Below are 17,800 nucleotides of genomic sequence, written 5' to 3'. Positions count from 1 at the left end.
CTATCTATCTTTACCTTAAAAACATTTAATGAAGGAGCCTCAACTGCTTCACTGGGGAAGGAATTCCATAGATTCACAACCATTTGGGTGAAGAAGTTCCTCCTAAACTCAGTCCTAAATCTACTTCCCCTTATTTTGAGGCTATGCCCCCTAGTTCTGCTTTCACCCTCCAGTGGCAACAACCTGCCCGTATCTATCCTATCTATTCCCTTCATAATTTTAAATGTTTCTATCAGATCCCCCCTCATCCTTCTAAATTCCAACGAGTACAGTCCCAGTCTACTCAACCTCTCCTCGTAATCCAACCCCTTCAGCTCTGGGATTAACCTAGTGAATCTCCTCTGCACACCCTCCAGTGCCAGTACGTCCTTTCTCAAGTAAGGAGACCAAAACTGAACACAATACTCTAGGTGTGGCCTCACTAACACCTTATACAATTTCAGCATAACCTCCCTAGTCTTAAACTCCATCCCTCTAGCAATGAAGGACACAATTCCATTTGCCTTCTTAATCACCTGTTGCACCTGTAAATCAACTTTCTGTGACTCATGCACTAGCACACCCAGGTCTCTCTGCACAGCAGCATGCTTTAATATTTTATCATTTAAATAATAATCCCGTTTGCTGTTATTCCTACCAAAATGGATAACCTCACATTTGTCAACATTGTATTCCATCTGCCAGACCCTAGCCCATTCACTTAACCTATCCAAATCCCTCTGCAGACTTCCAGTATCCTCTGCACTTTTCGCTTTACCACTCATCTTAGTGTCATCTGCAAACTTGGACACATTGACCTTGGTCCCCAACTCCAAATCATCTATGTAAATTGTGAACAATTGTGGGCCCAACACGGATCCCTGAGGGATACCACTAGCTACTGATTGCCAACCAGAGAAACACCCATTAATCCCCACTCTTTGCTTTCTATTAATTAACCAGTCCTCTATCCATGCTACTACTTAACCCTTAATTCCATGCATCTTTATCGTATGCAGCAACCTTTTGTGTGGCACCTAGTCAAAGGCTTTCTGGAAATCCAGATATACCACATCCATTGGCTCCCCGTTATCTACTGCACTGGTAATGTCCTCAAAAAATTCCACTAAATTAGTTAGGCACGACCTGCCCTTTATGATCCCATGCTGCGTCTGCCCAATGGGACAATTTCTATCCAGATGCCTCGCTATTTCTTCCTTGATGATAGATTCCAGCATCTTCCCTACTACCGAAGTTAAGCTCACTGCCCTATAATTTCCTGCTCTCTGCCTACTTCCTTTTTTAAACAGTGGTGTCACGTTTGCTAATTTCCAATCCGCCGGGACCACCCCAGAGTCTAGTGAATTTTGGTAAATCATCACTAGTGCATCTGCAATTTCCCTAGCCATCTCTTTTAGCACTCTGGGATGCATTCCATCAGGGCCAGGAGACTTGTCTACCTTTAGCCCCATTAGCTTGCCCATCACTACCTCCTTAGTGAGAACAATCCTCTCAAGGTCCTCACCTGTCATAGCCTCATTTCTATCAGTCGCTGGCATGTTATTTGTGTCTTCCACTGTGAAGACCGACCCAAAAAACCTGTTCAGTTCCTCAGCCATTTCCTCATCTCCCATTATTAAAACTATCTTCTCACCCTCTAAAGGACCAATATTTACCTTAGCCACTCTTTTTTGTTTTATATATTTGTAAAAACTTTTACTGTCTGTTTTTATATTCTGAGAAGTTTACTCTCATACTCTATCTTACTCTTTATAGCTTTTTAGTAGCTTTCTGTTGCCCCCTAAAGATTTCCCAGTCCTCTAGTCTTCCACCAATCTTTGCCACTTTGTATGCTTTTTCCTTTAATTTGATACCCTCCCTTATTTCCTTAGATCTCCACGGTCGATTTTCCCTCTTTCTACCGTCCTTCCTTTTTGTTGGTATAAACCTTTGCTGAGCACTGTGAAAAATTGCTTGGAAGGTTCTCCACTGTTCCTCAACTGTTCCACCATAAAGTCTTTGCTCCCAGTCTACCGTAGCTAGTTCTTCTCTCATCCCATTGTAATCTCTTTTGTTTAAACACAAAACACTAGTATTTGATATTACCTTCTCACCCTCCATCTGTATTTTAAATTCCACCATATTGTGATCGCTCCTTCCGAGAGGATCCCTAACTATGAAATCATGAATCAATCCTGTCTCATTATACAGGACAATATCTAGGACAGCTTGTTCCCTCGGTAGGTTCCATTACATACTGTTCTAGGAAACTATCGGGATACATTCTATAAACTCCTCCTCAAGGTTGCCTTGACCGACCTGGTTAAACCAATCGACATGTAGATTAAAATCCCCCATGATAACTGCTATACCATTTCTATATGCATCAGTTATTTCTTTGTTTATTGCCTGCCCCACCATAACGTTACTATTCGGTGGCCAATAGACTACTCCTATCAGTGACTTTTTCACCTTACTATTCCTGATTTCCACCCAAATGGATTCAACCTTATCCTCCATAGCACCGATGTCATCCCTTACTATTGCCCAGATGTCATCCTTAAATAACAGAGCTACACCACCTCCCTTACCATCCACTCTGTCCTTCCGAATAGTTTGATACCCTCGGATATTTAACTCCCAGTCGTGACCATCCTTTAACCATGTTTCAGTAATGGCCACAAAATCATAGTCATTCACGATGATTTGCGCCATCAACTCATTTACTTTATTCCGAATACTACGAGCATTCAGGTAAAGTACACTTATGTTGGTTTTTTTACCTCTGTTTTGAATCTTAACATCTTGAGTTTTATTCCTTTTAGTATTACTGGGCCTATTCACTGAGCTCCCCTCAGTCACTGTACCTTGTACTGTTGCCCTTTTTGATTTTTGACTATGTCTTCTCTGCCTTGCACTTTTCCCCTTACTGACTTTTGCTTCTGTCCCTGTTTTACTACCTTCCAACTTCCTGCATCGGTTCCCATCCCCCTACCACCTGCATCACGACCCATTGTCCTCTGAAACTCCCTAGTCTGACCAGCCATCAGCTCATTAAGGAGTCTGATCGCTTTTTTTGTCTGTTCTTCGTTCTGCTGCAAAGTTGATCACCTATCTCTGGAAGTTTGTTACATATTCATAGCATGGTCTTGTTCTTTGGAGTGGGTAATCAGAAAGTCCATATAGCAATAACAAGTTTATGCCTTGACTAGAGTGCTTTTGCAGATGGCCAGTATCGATTCCAGCCAGGGCTCACTCAGGGCCAGTTTCTATTCCTGGCCTATGTGTATCTTCTCGGCCTGTTTTCAGTACCACAGTGAGATTGCAGGAGATGGGGTTAGGGAACTAGATTGAATTAAGGATTGACTGACTGACAGAAAGCAGAGGGCTGGGATAAATGGGTCTGTCTTTCTCTGGCTGGTAACTAGTGAGGTGCTGCAGGGTCAGTCCTCGTGCCTCAATTATATATATTTTTTAATTTAAATTTTTCCAATTAAGGGGCAATTTAGGGTGGCCAATCCACCGACCCTGCACATCTTTGGGTTGTGAGGGTGAGACCCACACAGAAACAGGTAGAATGTGCAAACTCCACATGAACAGTGACCTGGGGCCGGGATTGTACCCTGTCCTTTACCACTGCATCACCATGCTGCCCCACAATCTGTATAAATGACCTGCAAGCAGGGACCGAGTGTAACATATCAAAATTTGCGGATGATACTAAAATAGGTGGAAAAGCAAGAGGTGAAGCGGAGATAAAGAGTTTACAGATGGATATAGATATAGGCTAGGAGAATGTGCTGAAATTTGGCAAATGGAGTTTAATGTGAATAAAGTGTGATGTTATTCATTTTCGCCAAATAAATAGAAAGGCAAATTATTATCTTAAGGGAAAGCAGAGTCAAGATGTGTCTGGGCAGAGGAATCTGGGTGCCTTTATTCTTGAATTGCAGAAAGTCGGTATGCAGGTACAGCATGTAAGAAAAGAGGCAAATAGAATTTTAGCGTTTATTGCAAAAGGACTGGATTATAAAAGTAGAGAAGTGTTATTGCAATTATATAGGGTGTTGGTGAGACCGCATCTGGAATATTGTGTCCAGTTTTGGTCTCCTTATTTGAGGAAGGATGTGGTGGCATTTGATGCGGTTCAGAGGAGGTTCACCAGATTGGTTCTGGGGATGAAAAGGTTGACATGAGGAGAGATTATATTCTGTTTATACTCGTTTGGCGTTTTAAAAAAAAATGAGAGGGGATCTGATTGGGGTATATAAAATACCAAAAGAGATTGATAAAGTGAATGTATACCAAATGTTCCACTTGTGGGGCAATCTAGAACGAGAGGTCACAGATGTAGGTTGAGAGGCTGTAGATTTAAAACTGAGATGAGGAGGAACTACTTCTCGCGAGGGTGGTGAATTTGAGGAACTCACTGCCCCATAGTGCGGTGGAGTCTGAATCGTTAAATGGCTTAGAGAAGGAGATAGATATATTTCTGATATTAAAAAATGGGTTAAAGGGATATGAGGAACAGGCAAGAAGGTGGATGTGAGACCAGGAAGAGATCAGTCACGATCTGATTAAATGGTGGAGCAGGCTCGAAGTGCTGAAGGGCCAACTTCTGCTCCTACGTCCTATGTTCCCAGGTAATCCGTTTAGCAACTGTCACAACTTTCCACTCAACCTCTGGCTCTGCTTCTGACCTATTGCCAGCTGCTAGTGGCTCACTCGTAGTTTATGTTTTTATATTGCTGAACTTGTAATCAATAGGATAATTTAAAAGAAAATCCTCATGTAGTCTGCTGTAGAGTTCTATTTTACCATTGGATAGCTTTTGTTTAAGCGGCCTATCCCTCTCTTTCTCACAGAAACTTCATTGCAGTGTTAATTTGAGACTACTTTTGACAATAATGAAGATTATTATTATTCCTCCTACCCTCCAGTTGCAGATGGCCTGAAATGTAATTTGCATACACTACAGGGATAAATTGGCTGGAGCTGGGTATAATGCTCCATTTGTTAGATTTTCTTGCTGTCCAGCTGGTAATAATATTATGTAGGCAATGAGGCATCAGGGACCTTGGTGAACAATGGGATCAATAGCCCTACCGACTAGATTTAAAGATAGAGGAACAGAGAAATGATAAGAGTTGGCATTAAAGTCAGTCCAAAAAGACAAGAAAGAAAGATTTGATGAATAGAGAAAAAGAAACAACGGCATAATAAAACAATATTTTTAAAACTAAACAATTTGCTATCTGAAGGAATAAGATTCAACTGTTTTGATTCATTCCTGAACCGGAGAAGTTGTGGTAATACAAGAATGTAAATCTCATCATTTAAAGAATCCTTACATCAGTAAGTGCAAACTCTAATTTTCTGTAGCCAGTTTAATTCACTTCAGCAGCACATGATTAGCAATTTCTTGAACCCACAGGGAAGTTATTGGCAGCTTCCTGTTTCCATGAGGCTAGTCGCGCAAGCTGTCCAGTACCTTGTGGCAATTTGCAACTTGGCCTGTGACCATCTCTCCACGTATAGCTGGGTTAACGACATATTAATAGCAATATAGGTATTTAATGCTGTTTTTCTGCCATCAATGTTTGGCACTATATTGTTAACTGAACTATTGTGAAATTGGCAGAGGGGGAAATGGTGGACAGGACACCAGGAGAACTCCATTTTCTTCAAATATCCACAGGATATAGGCAGTCACGGTCTTTAGCATTTACGCACAGTTTCTGCATTACACTGGAGTGTCTGCTTCGATTATGCGCACCAAGTCGCAAAGTGAGGTTTAAGTTGACACCTTCTGGCTCCATGCATGTGTTGCAAACTCAGTGAAGCTAACACAGCAAAATAAAAAACTTTATTCCACTTTTCTTCATAATTTACCCGGAAATACCAGGTGGATCTTAGGATTTTGATGATGAGCAGAATTGGAGTTAATTTTCCGCGAACTTGCTCAGCCCAGATGGGATCAGGGGCGGGATTTTCCGACCCCCCACCGGGTCGGAGAATCGCCGGGGTCCGGCGTCAATCCCGCCCCCGCCGTGTCCCGAATTCTCCGGCACTGGAGATTTGGCGGGGCGGGAATCGCTCCGCGCCGGTTGGCGTGCCCGCCTGGCGATTCTCCGGCCCGCAGTGGGCCGAAGTCCTGCCGCTGTCATGCTTCTCCCGCCAGCATGGATAAAACCACCACCTTACCGGCGGGAGCAGGAGGCGCGGGCGGGCTCCAAGGTCCTGGGGGGGGGGGGGGGGCGCGGGGCGATCTGGCCCCGGGGGGGGTGCCCCCACGGTGGCCTGGCCCACGATCGGGGCCCAACGATTGGCGGGCGGGCCTGTGCCATGGGGGCACGCTTTTCCTTCTGCCACCGCCATAGTCTTCACCATGGCGGAGGCAGAAGCGACCCCCTCCCCTGTGCATGCGCGGGGATGGCGTCAGTAGCCGCTGACGCTCTGGCGCATGCGCGGAATTCCGCCGGCCGGCGAAGCCCCTTCGGCTCTGGCTGGCATGGCGCCAAAGGCCTTCCACGCCAGCCAGCGGAGCGCCAACCACTCCAGCGCAGGCCTAGCCCCTCAATGTTAGGGCTTGGCCCCTAAAGGTGCAGAGATGTCCGCACCTTTGGGGCGGCCTGACACCGGAGTGGTTCACGCTACTCCATCACGCCGGGACACCCTGCCCCGCTGGGTAGGGGAGAATCCCGGCCCAGTTAACTCGGCACAGAATTGGAAATGCAATCTGTGGCTTTTCAGGCTCAATGGCTATGTTTTACATGCCTTTACAAAGCTATTTATTATGGTTCTTTTGTATGGAATACTTTTAATACAAATTGATTATTACAAATCGATTGTACACAACCCAAAGATGTGCAGGGAAGGTGGATTGGCCACGCTAAATTGCCTCTTAATTGGGAAAAAAAAAGACTTGGGCACTTTAAAAAAAAACGCAACGATGTTCTTTGGCCTGTGCCTTAGTTCAGCGATGTAGTTTGTATTTAAAACCCACTCCAAAAATGTTCTATGATCACGTCTATCTGATTAAACAATGACATCTATTAACATGTACATTTTTCTCCCACAGTGATGATAAAAACCTTTGCAGCAAAGCTCTGGTGAGCGGAGTGAAGGCTGTGAGAGAAATTGATCTCTTGACTGAACTAAGTGACCTGAAATCCACCAGTGATATCCCAAACACTCAGGATCTTAGTGGCTTCAATCGACCTCAATCGGGTTAGTCAATATATTATGTTTCATTGAATATTGTTTTGTTAAGTGCATCAGCATGGTAGCACAGTGGCTAGCACCGTTGCTTCACAGCTCCAGGGTCCCAGGTTCGATTCCCGGCTTGGGTCACTGTCTATGTGGAGTCTGCACGTTCTCCCTGTGTCTGTGTGGGTTTCCTCCTGGTGCTCCCACAAGTCCCAAAAGACATGCTGTTAGGTGAATTGGATATTCTAAGTTCTCCGTCTGTGTACCCGAACAGGTGCCAGAATGTGGCGACTAGTGGATTTTCACAGTAACGTCAATGCAGTGTTAATGTAAGTCTACCTGTGACAATAAAAATTATTATTATTAATAAACAGGGACAAACTTAGTTTCTCATGGGTCTCTTAAACTCCGCTTTCTATAAATTTCACTTTTAAAAAATTCTACAGACGTACTGAATCCCAACCTTCTGATGATAACATGCTTCTTTTCATATACCATTGTCTCCATGATACCACCCTTTTGCTGACCCCTTCCATCCTTGTGCCTCATCCTTATTCCTTGGTTCTTCTAACTCTGGCCTCCCAGTGCAATCCCTGCATCTAAACCAGCATGGGGCTGGTTTAGCACAGTGGGCTAGTTGGCTTGTAATGCAGTGTGGGTTCAATTCCCGTACCGGCTTCCCCGAACAGGCACCGGAATGTGGTGACTAGGGGCTTTTCACAGTAACTTAATTGAAGCCGACTTGTGACAATAAGTAATTATTATTATTATTTCATCAATAAAAGAGCCGTCAGTTCTCATGCTATTCTCATAAACTCTCTTCCTAAGCTGCTGGCCTCAATTCTCTCTCTCTTCATTTTTAAACAAATTCTCAAAACCTACTTTTTGCTTATGCCTTTACTAATCCCTTACCTAATAATCCCTTTTTATTTCTCTGGGAAGCAGCTTGGGCTATGAGGAAAATAAGAGCACATGGAATTTCAAAATTTAAGAAAGCAGAAGACTAATTGAATGCACAACATTAAAAAGAAAAGGGCTGGGATTCTCCCCTATCCGACGGGGCGGGGGGTCCCGGCGTGTCGGAGCGGCGTGAACCACTCCGGTGTCGGGCCGCCCCAAAGGTGCGGAATTCTCCGCCCCTTTAGAGGCAAAGCCCCATGGCACAGGCCGCCGGTCAGGTAGGTGGTGTCATCCACGCCGGCGGGAGAGGCCTGTCTGCGGCAGGACTTCGGCCCATCGCGGGCCGGAGAATCGCCGCGGGGGTGCCGCCGACCGGCACGATTCTCGCCCCCGCCAAATCTCGGGGGCGGAGAATTCGGGATACAGCGGGGGAGGGATTGACGCCAGCCCCGGGCGATTCTCCGACCCCCCCCCCGGGGGGGCCGTCGAATCCCGCCCAAGAAGTGATGTTTTTTGAGAGTTGTGTCCAATTTTAATGAAAACTCTCATCTGAAAGATTAGCCTTTCTCCTTGTATCCTGATTTGAGTTGCTTTGAATTTAGAACATCTAATTTTATTTCTTAGTAATGTTTGCATTCTCAACTTCCTGCCATCGTATAATCTAAAGTTATATTTTGTCAACATGGTCCAATGAAAATTAGATGTCAATGAGAGTATGATCTGAAAATATTGGTCAATGTTGAATTCAGAAGTACTGTAAAGTACCTAATCAAAAGCTGAGGTGCCATTCCAAAAGTTTATATTCGAGCTTTATCTAAACAATGTAGGAGGCCAAGGATAGAGGGGTCAGAGTGGCACTGGGGCTGAAAATCAAAAGCACAGACAAACAGAAGTTCAGGGTCACTTTACCAGAGATGGTCAACAAAGTAGCTACTACCCAAGCTGTGTTGGTTTTCCCCAGTAGAGGAGACTGCATTGTGAGCAATGAATACAGTATACTAAATTATGCAAGGATCCTCATGTTTAAACCTTGCTTTCCCTGTTTAAATCCTGCTTTAGGGTAGCACAGTGGCGCAGTGGTAGCACTACAGCCTCACAGCGCTGAGGTCCCAGGTTCGATCCTGGTTCTGGGTCACTGTCCGTGTGGAGTTTGCACATTCTCCCCGTGTTCGCGTGGGTTTTGCCCCCACAACCCAAAGATGTGCAGGGTAGGCGGATTGATCACGCTAAATTGCCCCTTAATTGGGTACTCTAAATTTATTTTTTAAAATTCCTGCTTTCCTGCATAACCCCCTTTTGTTCTGATATGCTGCAATAAAATTTAATTTGCAGCATAAAACATTGCTTTATCATTTTGAGAAATTGCTTAGCTGTTGACATTGAATAAATGTCACTGTTGTCTCCCCAAGGACCCAAGGCTGCTCTCCTGTTTGTGAGGTGCTCTAACCTGAGGATCATCACACCTCCGACAAGGGACAAGGTTGAGAAAGCGGGGCCACGACCGGTATGGGAATTGAACCCGTGCTGTTGGTGATTGTGGCAGTCTTAGAATTTGGGTTTTGTTACAGTGTCATACTGAACTTTAATTTTGGGGCAGCGAAGTGACTTTTGGAAATGTATTGTTCTTGTTTATCTCTTTAAAATCCAAATGTCACTCGGATGATTAATTTACTTATGAAGGAAAAATAAATCATTTCTGAAATATCAGATTGCTTCAAATTAGCCAAAATTCATTATTTTTAAATGTAAAAATCCAAAATTTCCGCGGGTATATGTCTTCCAGGTCTCCCAGTAACATGTGATCTATCATCTGCTTTTTTTCATTTTAATTTTTTCATTTTTTTCCAATTGAGGGGCAATTGGGGCAAGTTAGTGTGGCCAATCTATCTAGTCTGCACAACTTTCGGTTGTTGGGGTGAGATCCATGCAGACATGGGGAGAATGTGCAAACTCCACACGGACTATGACCTGGAGCCGGGTTCGAACCCAGGTCCTTGGCGCCGTGAGGCAGCAGTGCTAACCGCTGCGCCACCATGCCACCTAAACTTAATCTTTTCCAAGTGGAGGAATTCAGCTAGGTTCTGCACTCGAGTCTCAAGACCTGGTGGTTCCGATGCCCGCCAATTCAGCAGGATCCTTCTCCGGGTTAGAACGGAGGCGAATGCCACTGTACCGACTTCCTTGCCCACCAGAGCACCCGGTTCATCGGACACTCAGAAAATTGCTACACGCGGGGATGGTGATCTGTGTATGTGTACATACACGTCTTTTGAATTGGATAAGATTTGGTCTGGCACATGACAAGGAAATCTTTATCCTTCACAGCACCTTTTTCCAAATTTCCCCTTGTATTGCACCCAGTCCCCCTAATTCCTCCTCCCACTTTAGCTGAATAGCCTCAATGATGTGTCCTCCTTCTTGGTCAGTTCTGCATAGACTTCGGAGATCTTGCCTTTCCCAATCTCGTCCTATAAGAGCCTATCCTGTAATCCCGGGGTCAGCAACATTGGGAATGAACCCACCTCCTATCTCAGAAAGGCCCTTATTTGAAGGTATCTGAACCCATTTCTGTTAGGTAACTGGTAAACCTTTGTCAGATCAGACAAGTCCGCAAATTCCTTTACCACGAACAGGTCCTCACAGCATCTAATCCCCAGCCGGTCCCACCCACTAAATCTAGAGTCTAGCCTTGCTGGGACGAATCAATGGCTATTGCAAATCTGAGCCCTCATGTACATGCCCTCCATCCCAAAGTGCTGCCGGCACTGATTCCGCACCCTTGGTGTAGAGACTACCATTGGATTTAGTGAGTATCTATTTGGCGAGAATGGTGGAGGTGCCGAAAACAATGCCCTCAGCATGGTCCACTTATATGATGCTTCATCTACCAGACCCCAAACTGACCTTTGGTCCTCTATCCACTTCCAGACCATGACTATGTTGCAGTTCGATAATAAAGTTTGGGAGTGCTAGGCCGTCCCCTTGTCTGTCTGTCTCCAGGAAAGCTCTCTTGGTGAGAGGAATTTGCACCCAAAACTCAGGATCAGCTTGTTAACCTTCTTAAGGAATGATTTGGCCAGGAAAATTGGGAGTCTCGAATATAAACAAGAATTTTGGCAGATCAACCATTTTTACTGTCTGATATCGCCCCATCAAGAACATTGGCAACACATCCCATCTCTTGATGTCCTCTCTCATCCCCTCCACCATTCTCACCAAATTTAGCTTTTGGAGTTGGGCCCAGTCTCGCGCCAGCCCCAGATATCAAAAACTATCTCACCAAGCAGAACGGAAGCTCACTCAAACTACCCTCTTGCCCTTTGGAATTTTCACAGTAACTTCATTGCAGTGTTAATGTAAGCCTACTTGTGACACTAATAAATATACCTCACTTTGTGATATGTTTAGTTTACAACCAGAGAAAGTACCAAACTCTCAGAATCTCCATTATCCTTGGGTTCAGAGAGCCATCGCCAATGGCACAATCGCAAGGGCAAAGAGCAATGGAGAGAGTGGGCACTCCTGCCTCGTCCCGCGCTGCAAGGTGAAATACTTAGAGCTAACCCCGTTAGGCAGAATGTTCGCCTTCGGGGCCTTATACAGTAACCTGACCCAGTCTACAAACTCCTGTCCAAACCCAAACCATTCCAATACATCAAACAACTACGCCCACTGCACTGAGTCAAATGCCTTTTCTGCATCCATAGACACCACCACTTCCACCCCCCTCCCCCCTGTAGGCATCATAATTACATCTAATAGCCTCCGTATATTAGTCTCTAATAGCCTATCCTTAATAAACCTGGTCTGGTCTTCCCCAATTACATCCGGCACACAACACTTAATCCATGTGACCAAAACTTTTGTGTCAGTGTTCAATAGTGAGATCGGCTGGTAAGACCCACATTGTTCAGGGTCTTTGTCCTTCTTTAGTACAGGTGAGATGGATGCTTGTGACACGATGAAGGAGGGGGGGAGCATGCCCTCCCTCAACGCTTTGTTGTACATCCGCACCAATAAGGGACCAAGCAGCGAAACAAATCGCTTGTAGAATTGAACCGGAAATCTGCCCGGGCCTTCCCTGGACTGCTTCAACCCCACACTTCCTGAAGACCTATTGGAGCCCCAATCCCTGCGCTCTTACCTGTTCTACCCGTGGAAACTCCAATCTGTCCAAAAAGCGTTGTCTCCCCTCGTCCCCCGGCGGAGGTCTGACCGATATAATCTCTGATTAAAAAGTCTCAAAAGCTCCATTGATTCCCTCTGGATCTGTTACCTCTTTGCACCCCTCATCTCTCAACCTACCTATCTCCCTCACCGTCGCCTGTTTCCTCAATTGATGAACAAGCATGTTGCTGGCCTTCTCCCCATATTCATATACTGCCCCTCTAGCTTTATGCAATTGCCTCACCTCCTTTCCGGTAGAAGACATCTTAAACTCCATTTGAAGCCTTTGTCACTCTTAAGTAGCTCCCCTTCAGGTGATTCCGAGTATTTACTATCGACTGCCAAAATTGCCTCAATCAGCCATGACTGCTCTGTTCATTCCACCCTCCGCCTATGCACACGATTTGAGATGAGCTCTCCCCTAATCACAGCTTTCAGTGCCTCCCACACCGTACCGGCGGACATCTCACCCGTTTCGTCCTGATCCTTAGCCATCGCAGATATCTTCCAGGGTCAGGAGCACAGCCACCCCTCTTGTCTTCATGTCAACTCCTGACCCAGCCAGTCCTTCCTTAGTCTTGTCTGGTCCGCCACTTTCTAGTGAGTTTCCTGTAGAAGTATTAAGTTCGCCATTCGACTGCGCGAACACGCTCGACTTCTTACAAGGTTCATTTAGTCCCCGAATGTTCCAAGTCCCCCCCACCCCGCCATTTAAATCAGGCCATATTTCTGTCTGAGACAATTACCCCAGGCCGTCGTTTCGTAACCCTTGGGGCCTCCATAAGGTGTCCATCACCATCGACTCTTGTACCTCTGCACCTGAACGGCACTCTGCACGTCAGCCCTCCCCCAATCTAAACCAAAGAAACAAAATAACTAAAACCCGACCCCCGGCCCCTCCATCTCTATTTCGCCCCCCACATCTCTTCCATTTACTCCCTTTTCCGCCATCATGGTGGTCTCCACACAAGGCCCTTGCCTTCCCTGATCCTGCCTCAACACCCACATCCAACACATCATAAATTCTGTCCCACAACCCCACATCTCCCCCAAACCCAGAACAAATAACTCCCAACATTAAAAAGAAAGCAGGTGGAGAATAATAGAGGAAGGGAAAAAGAGAAATGCGAATAAACAACAGCCGAACTAACAACAACACAATTCAAATCCAGTGGAATACTTTTTACGAATTCCCGATCCCTTAGTCATCTGCTCGCTTCTGAAGTGTCCATATAATGCTCCTGGTTCCGGAACGTGACCCACAGATGAGCCGGATAAAGTACACCGAATTTCACGCCTTCCTTATGTAAGATCGCCTTGACCCTATTGAATCCTGCCTGATGCTTAACCAGCTCTGAGCCCCAATCTGCGTAGACTCGGATCACGTTCCCTTCGCATATACTCTTCTTCGTCTGTCTGGCCCATCTCAAGATCTTCTTGTCCAGGAATTGGTGCAAGTGCCCCACCATCGCCCTTGGTTGCTCGTCTGCCGTTGGGTTCCTTCTCCGCACTCGAGGGGATGATCAAAGGCTCTCTCTCCCATCAATTTCTCCAACATCTGTGAAACGTATTCCGAGGCTTGCGAAACCTCTACCCCCTCCGGCAGGTTATGCAAAGGTTTTGCCGTCATTCGCGACTTTCAGTCTCATCCACCTTTTCATGTAGCATCTTATGGCTATCAGCCGCCAAAGTAAAATCTGCTTCCAATGAGGCCAGCTGGTCCTCATCATCAGCCACGGTACCCTCCATTTTTTTGCAGCGACGCTGTACTTCAAGTTTCTGCTCCATTCTTTCCGCAGCCGTCCGGGTTGGATCTGTTACTCTGGCCAGATCTTCAGAGGTTTCGAGCCTCTGCTTTTTAAATTGGAGTGTAAGGAAGTCCACTAGTTGGTCAGTGGACCATTGATCCTGAAGCACTAACTCTGAGCCCACTGCCATTGCGCATTCAACCCTGCTCTCAAAGGCCTTCTGATCGGGTTTAACGGGTCGGAATATACTTCCTTGCGCGGGAGCCACCAAGTTCACGACTGTCTATGGCACGGTTGCCACTGGATGTACTTGTGTGCTGAATTTTAATTAAGAAAATAGGCAGCCTTATAGAACTTTGCTTATTGTGTGGGTGTCACTGGTTATTCCACTATTCACACAGTCAACATTTTTCCATATCCAGAACAATAATGTTGTGGCTGGTGGCAGCAGCTTGGAATGTTTCCAGATTTGAGCAGGAGCTGTGTATTCCAAGTAGAAACAATGTAAAGATGTCCACATATTCCTTCCATCCATCCTGTGACAGATTATTGCCTAGATTTATTTTATTTGCTCACGGGATATGGAAGCTGCTGCCAAATTGCCTGCCCTAATTGCCTCTGAGAAGGTGGTGGTGATGAGCTGCCATCTTGAGGTCCCCACCTCCTTCAAGAAGACCACCATAATAACAGTACCAAAGAAGAACGAGGTAGCCTGCCTCAGCGACTACAGGTCGGTGTCCCTGATTTCAGTTATCGTGAAATGCTTCGAGTGGCGAGTCGTGAGACGGATCACTGCCAGCCTCCAAGAAGGTGTCGATCCACTGCAGTTCGCCTATCACCGCAAGCGATCCACAGCAGATGCTATCTCCCTGGCTCTACAATTAACACTCGGAATACCTCGACAATAAGAACTCCTATGTGAGACGACTGTACATAGACTACAGCTCTGCCTTCAACACCATTATCCCGACGAGACTTGTAACCAAACTTGGACTTGACCCCTCCCTGTGCAGCTGGATCCTTGACTTCCTCACCAACGGACCGCAATCTGTCAACATAGCAACAGCACCTCCTCCACAATAGTCCTCAACACCGGAGCCCCGCAAGGATGTGTGCTCAGTCCTCTACTGTACTCCCTATACACACATGACTGTGTGGCAAGATTTAACTCCAACTCAATCTATACGTTTATGGATGATACAACTGTGATGGGTCATACTTCAGACTACAGAAGGGAAATAGATCACTTGGTTGCATGGTGCACTGGAAACAACCTCTCTCTAAATGTCAGAAAGGCCACGGAACTGATCATCGACTTCAGGAAGCGTAGCACGACACCCACCTCGTCTGCATCAATGGCTCCGAAGTAGAGATGGTCGATTTTATGTTCCTGGGGGTCACCATCACCAACAGTCTGTCCTGGTCCACTCACGTTGATGCAACAGTCAAGAAAGCTCAACAACATCTCTACTTCCTATGGAAGCTAAAGAAATTAGGTATGTCTGCATCGACTTTCACAAACTTCTACAGATGTGCCATAGAGAGCATCCTATCCAGCTGCATCACAGCTTGGTATGGCAACTTCTCAGCCCAAGATCACAAGAGACTGCAGAGTGTGGTGAACTCAGCCCAGCGCATCACACAAGCTTGCCACCCTCACATTGATTCTGTATACACCTCCCGCTGTCTCAGGAAGGCAGACAGCATTGTCAGAGACCCCTTCCACCCAGACATTGCCTTCTTCCAGATCCTTCCATCAGGCAGAAGGTACAGAAGTCTGAAGACCCCCACATCCAGACATAGGAACAGCTTATTCCCCACAGCTACTAGACTTCAGAACGATTCTCCCTCGCCCTGATCTGTTCCCTGTAAGAACACTATTGATGACATCCTATGCTGCTCTTCCTTATATATTTGCTCTGTTTGGCCCCTTCTTCCGAACTGTAACCAATCACTATTTGTCAATGTACAATTTGTCAATGTACTCTGTTGATTATTCATTTTTGTCTATATGTATGTACTGTGTACATTCCCTTGGCAGCAGAAAAATACTTTTCGCTGTGCTTTGGTACATGTGACAATAAATCAAATCAAATCAGAATCACTGCAATCTGTGTGGTGAATGTACTTGCACAGTGCTCTTAGGTAGCAAGTTCCAGGGTTTTGACCCAATAACAGTGAAGTAACAACGATATATTTCCAAGCCAGAAGGATGTGAGTTGGAGAGAAACCTACAGGTAGTGAGCTCCCATGCAACTACTGACCTCCTGGACGTTTGGGAGGAATTGTTGAAGAAGCCTGGAGAGTTGGTGCAGTGCATCTTGTAGTTGGTACACACTGCAGCCATGCTGTTCTGGTGGTGGAGGGTGGATGGTTAAGGTGGTAGATGCGATGCCAATTAAACACTGGATCCTGTTGAGCTTCATGAGCGTTGGAACCACATTCATCCAGACAATTGGAGTGTATTCCAGCTGACTCCGGATTTGTGGTTTGTTGAAAGTCTTTGAACAGTAAAGATATGAGACTCTTGTAACAGAATGCTCAGCTTCTGCTCTTCAACCCTCAATATTTATGTCTGATCCGGTTAAATTCCTGATCAATAGTGACCCCTCGTCCCCCATAACACCACACAACCAAAGTCAAGTTCTTACAAATTGATGGACTTTATAAATAGGGGCATAGAATACAAAAGCAAGAAAGTTGTAATGAACTCTTATAAAACATTACTCAATCTCAAATGGAGTATTATGGCACTCGGGAAGGATCTAAAGGCTTTAGAGAGGGTGCAGAAAAGATTTTCGAGGCTGGTTTCAAAGATAAGAGATTTCAGTTACACGATTAGATTTGAGAAGCTAGATCCTCTGCAAGATTGAGTGGCGATTTGATAGGGTGTTCACATTCATAGGAATCTAGACCGAGTAGTTGTTCCCATTGACATATGGGTTGGGACCAGAGGAGACATATTAAAAGTGATTGCCAAAGATGACATGAGGAAAATCTGTTATGTAGCAGGTGGCAATGATCTGAAAGTGTGATGGGGACAAATTCAATCATGGATTTCAAATGGGAATCGAAAAAGCACCTGATAGGAAAATAATTACAGGGCTATCCAAGGAGGGGGACTAGGTATATAGTTCTTGCAGAGTCTCGGTATGGATTTGGCATTTTGTGCAGTAGCCATTCTATGATTCTATTAACATTTCTACGCTTCTTTCCAAGCTGTAGTAAAGAAGCAGACAGAGCCTTGTATTTAAGTTCTACTGTTTCACTTCAAAGTGTCTCAATGTGATTTGGCAGCTTTTGCATGAATGAGAAGGACTTGCATTTATATTGTGCCTTCCATGACTACCAGGTGTCCCAAAGTACTCTTTATAGACAGCAAAGTACTTTTGAAGCGTAGTCACTATTGTGATGTAGGAAACGTGGTAACCAAGTTGTGCACACCAAATTCCAGCAACTTTTATATTGTGACATTTTTAGTCCAACAATTTCTAGAATGTTCCAAGGGTTAACTAACTCGACATTTTAAAAAGGTGTTATGTTTGTTGTTAAGTAAGGGCGGCATGGTGGTGCAGTGGTTAGCATTTTGCTGCCTCTTGGTGCGAGGTCACAAGTTCGATCCCGGCCCTGGGTCACTGTCTGTGTGGTGTTTGCACATTCTGCCCATGTTTGCGTGGGTTTCACCCCCACAAAAAGATGGGCAGGGTAGGTGAATTGGCCATGCTAAAGTGCCCCTTTCATTGGGGAAAAAAAAATTGGGGACTCTAAATTTGTTACAAAAAATGTTTGTTGTTAAA

At 45.4% G+C, this 17,800-nt stretch overlaps 1 protein-coding gene across 6 annotated transcripts in view; it reads left to right on the top strand.

The window, feature by feature from the left end:
• The window catches only part of swt1 (SWT1 RNA endoribonuclease homolog), a 266,421-nt gene that overhangs the window by 125,327 nt on the left and 123,294 nt on the right, over positions 1-17,800 (top strand). For all 6 annotated transcript variants that reach the window (XM_038794629.1, XM_038794631.1, XM_038794630.1 and 3 more), the window contains one exon: positions 7,061-7,209. In XM_038794629.1, the coding sequence (XP_038650557.1) occupies positions 7,061-7,209 (149 nt within the window). The remainder of the gene's footprint in view (positions 1-7,060; positions 7,210-17,800) is intronic.

The sequence above is a fragment of the Scyliorhinus canicula genome, chromosome 4 (assembly GCF_902713615.1).
Source record: "Scyliorhinus canicula chromosome 4, sScyCan1.1, whole genome shotgun sequence".
Lineage (NCBI taxonomy): Eukaryota > Metazoa > Chordata > Chondrichthyes > Carcharhiniformes > Scyliorhinidae > Scyliorhinus > Scyliorhinus canicula.
This window is presented reverse-complemented; position numbering and strand designations above follow the sequence as displayed.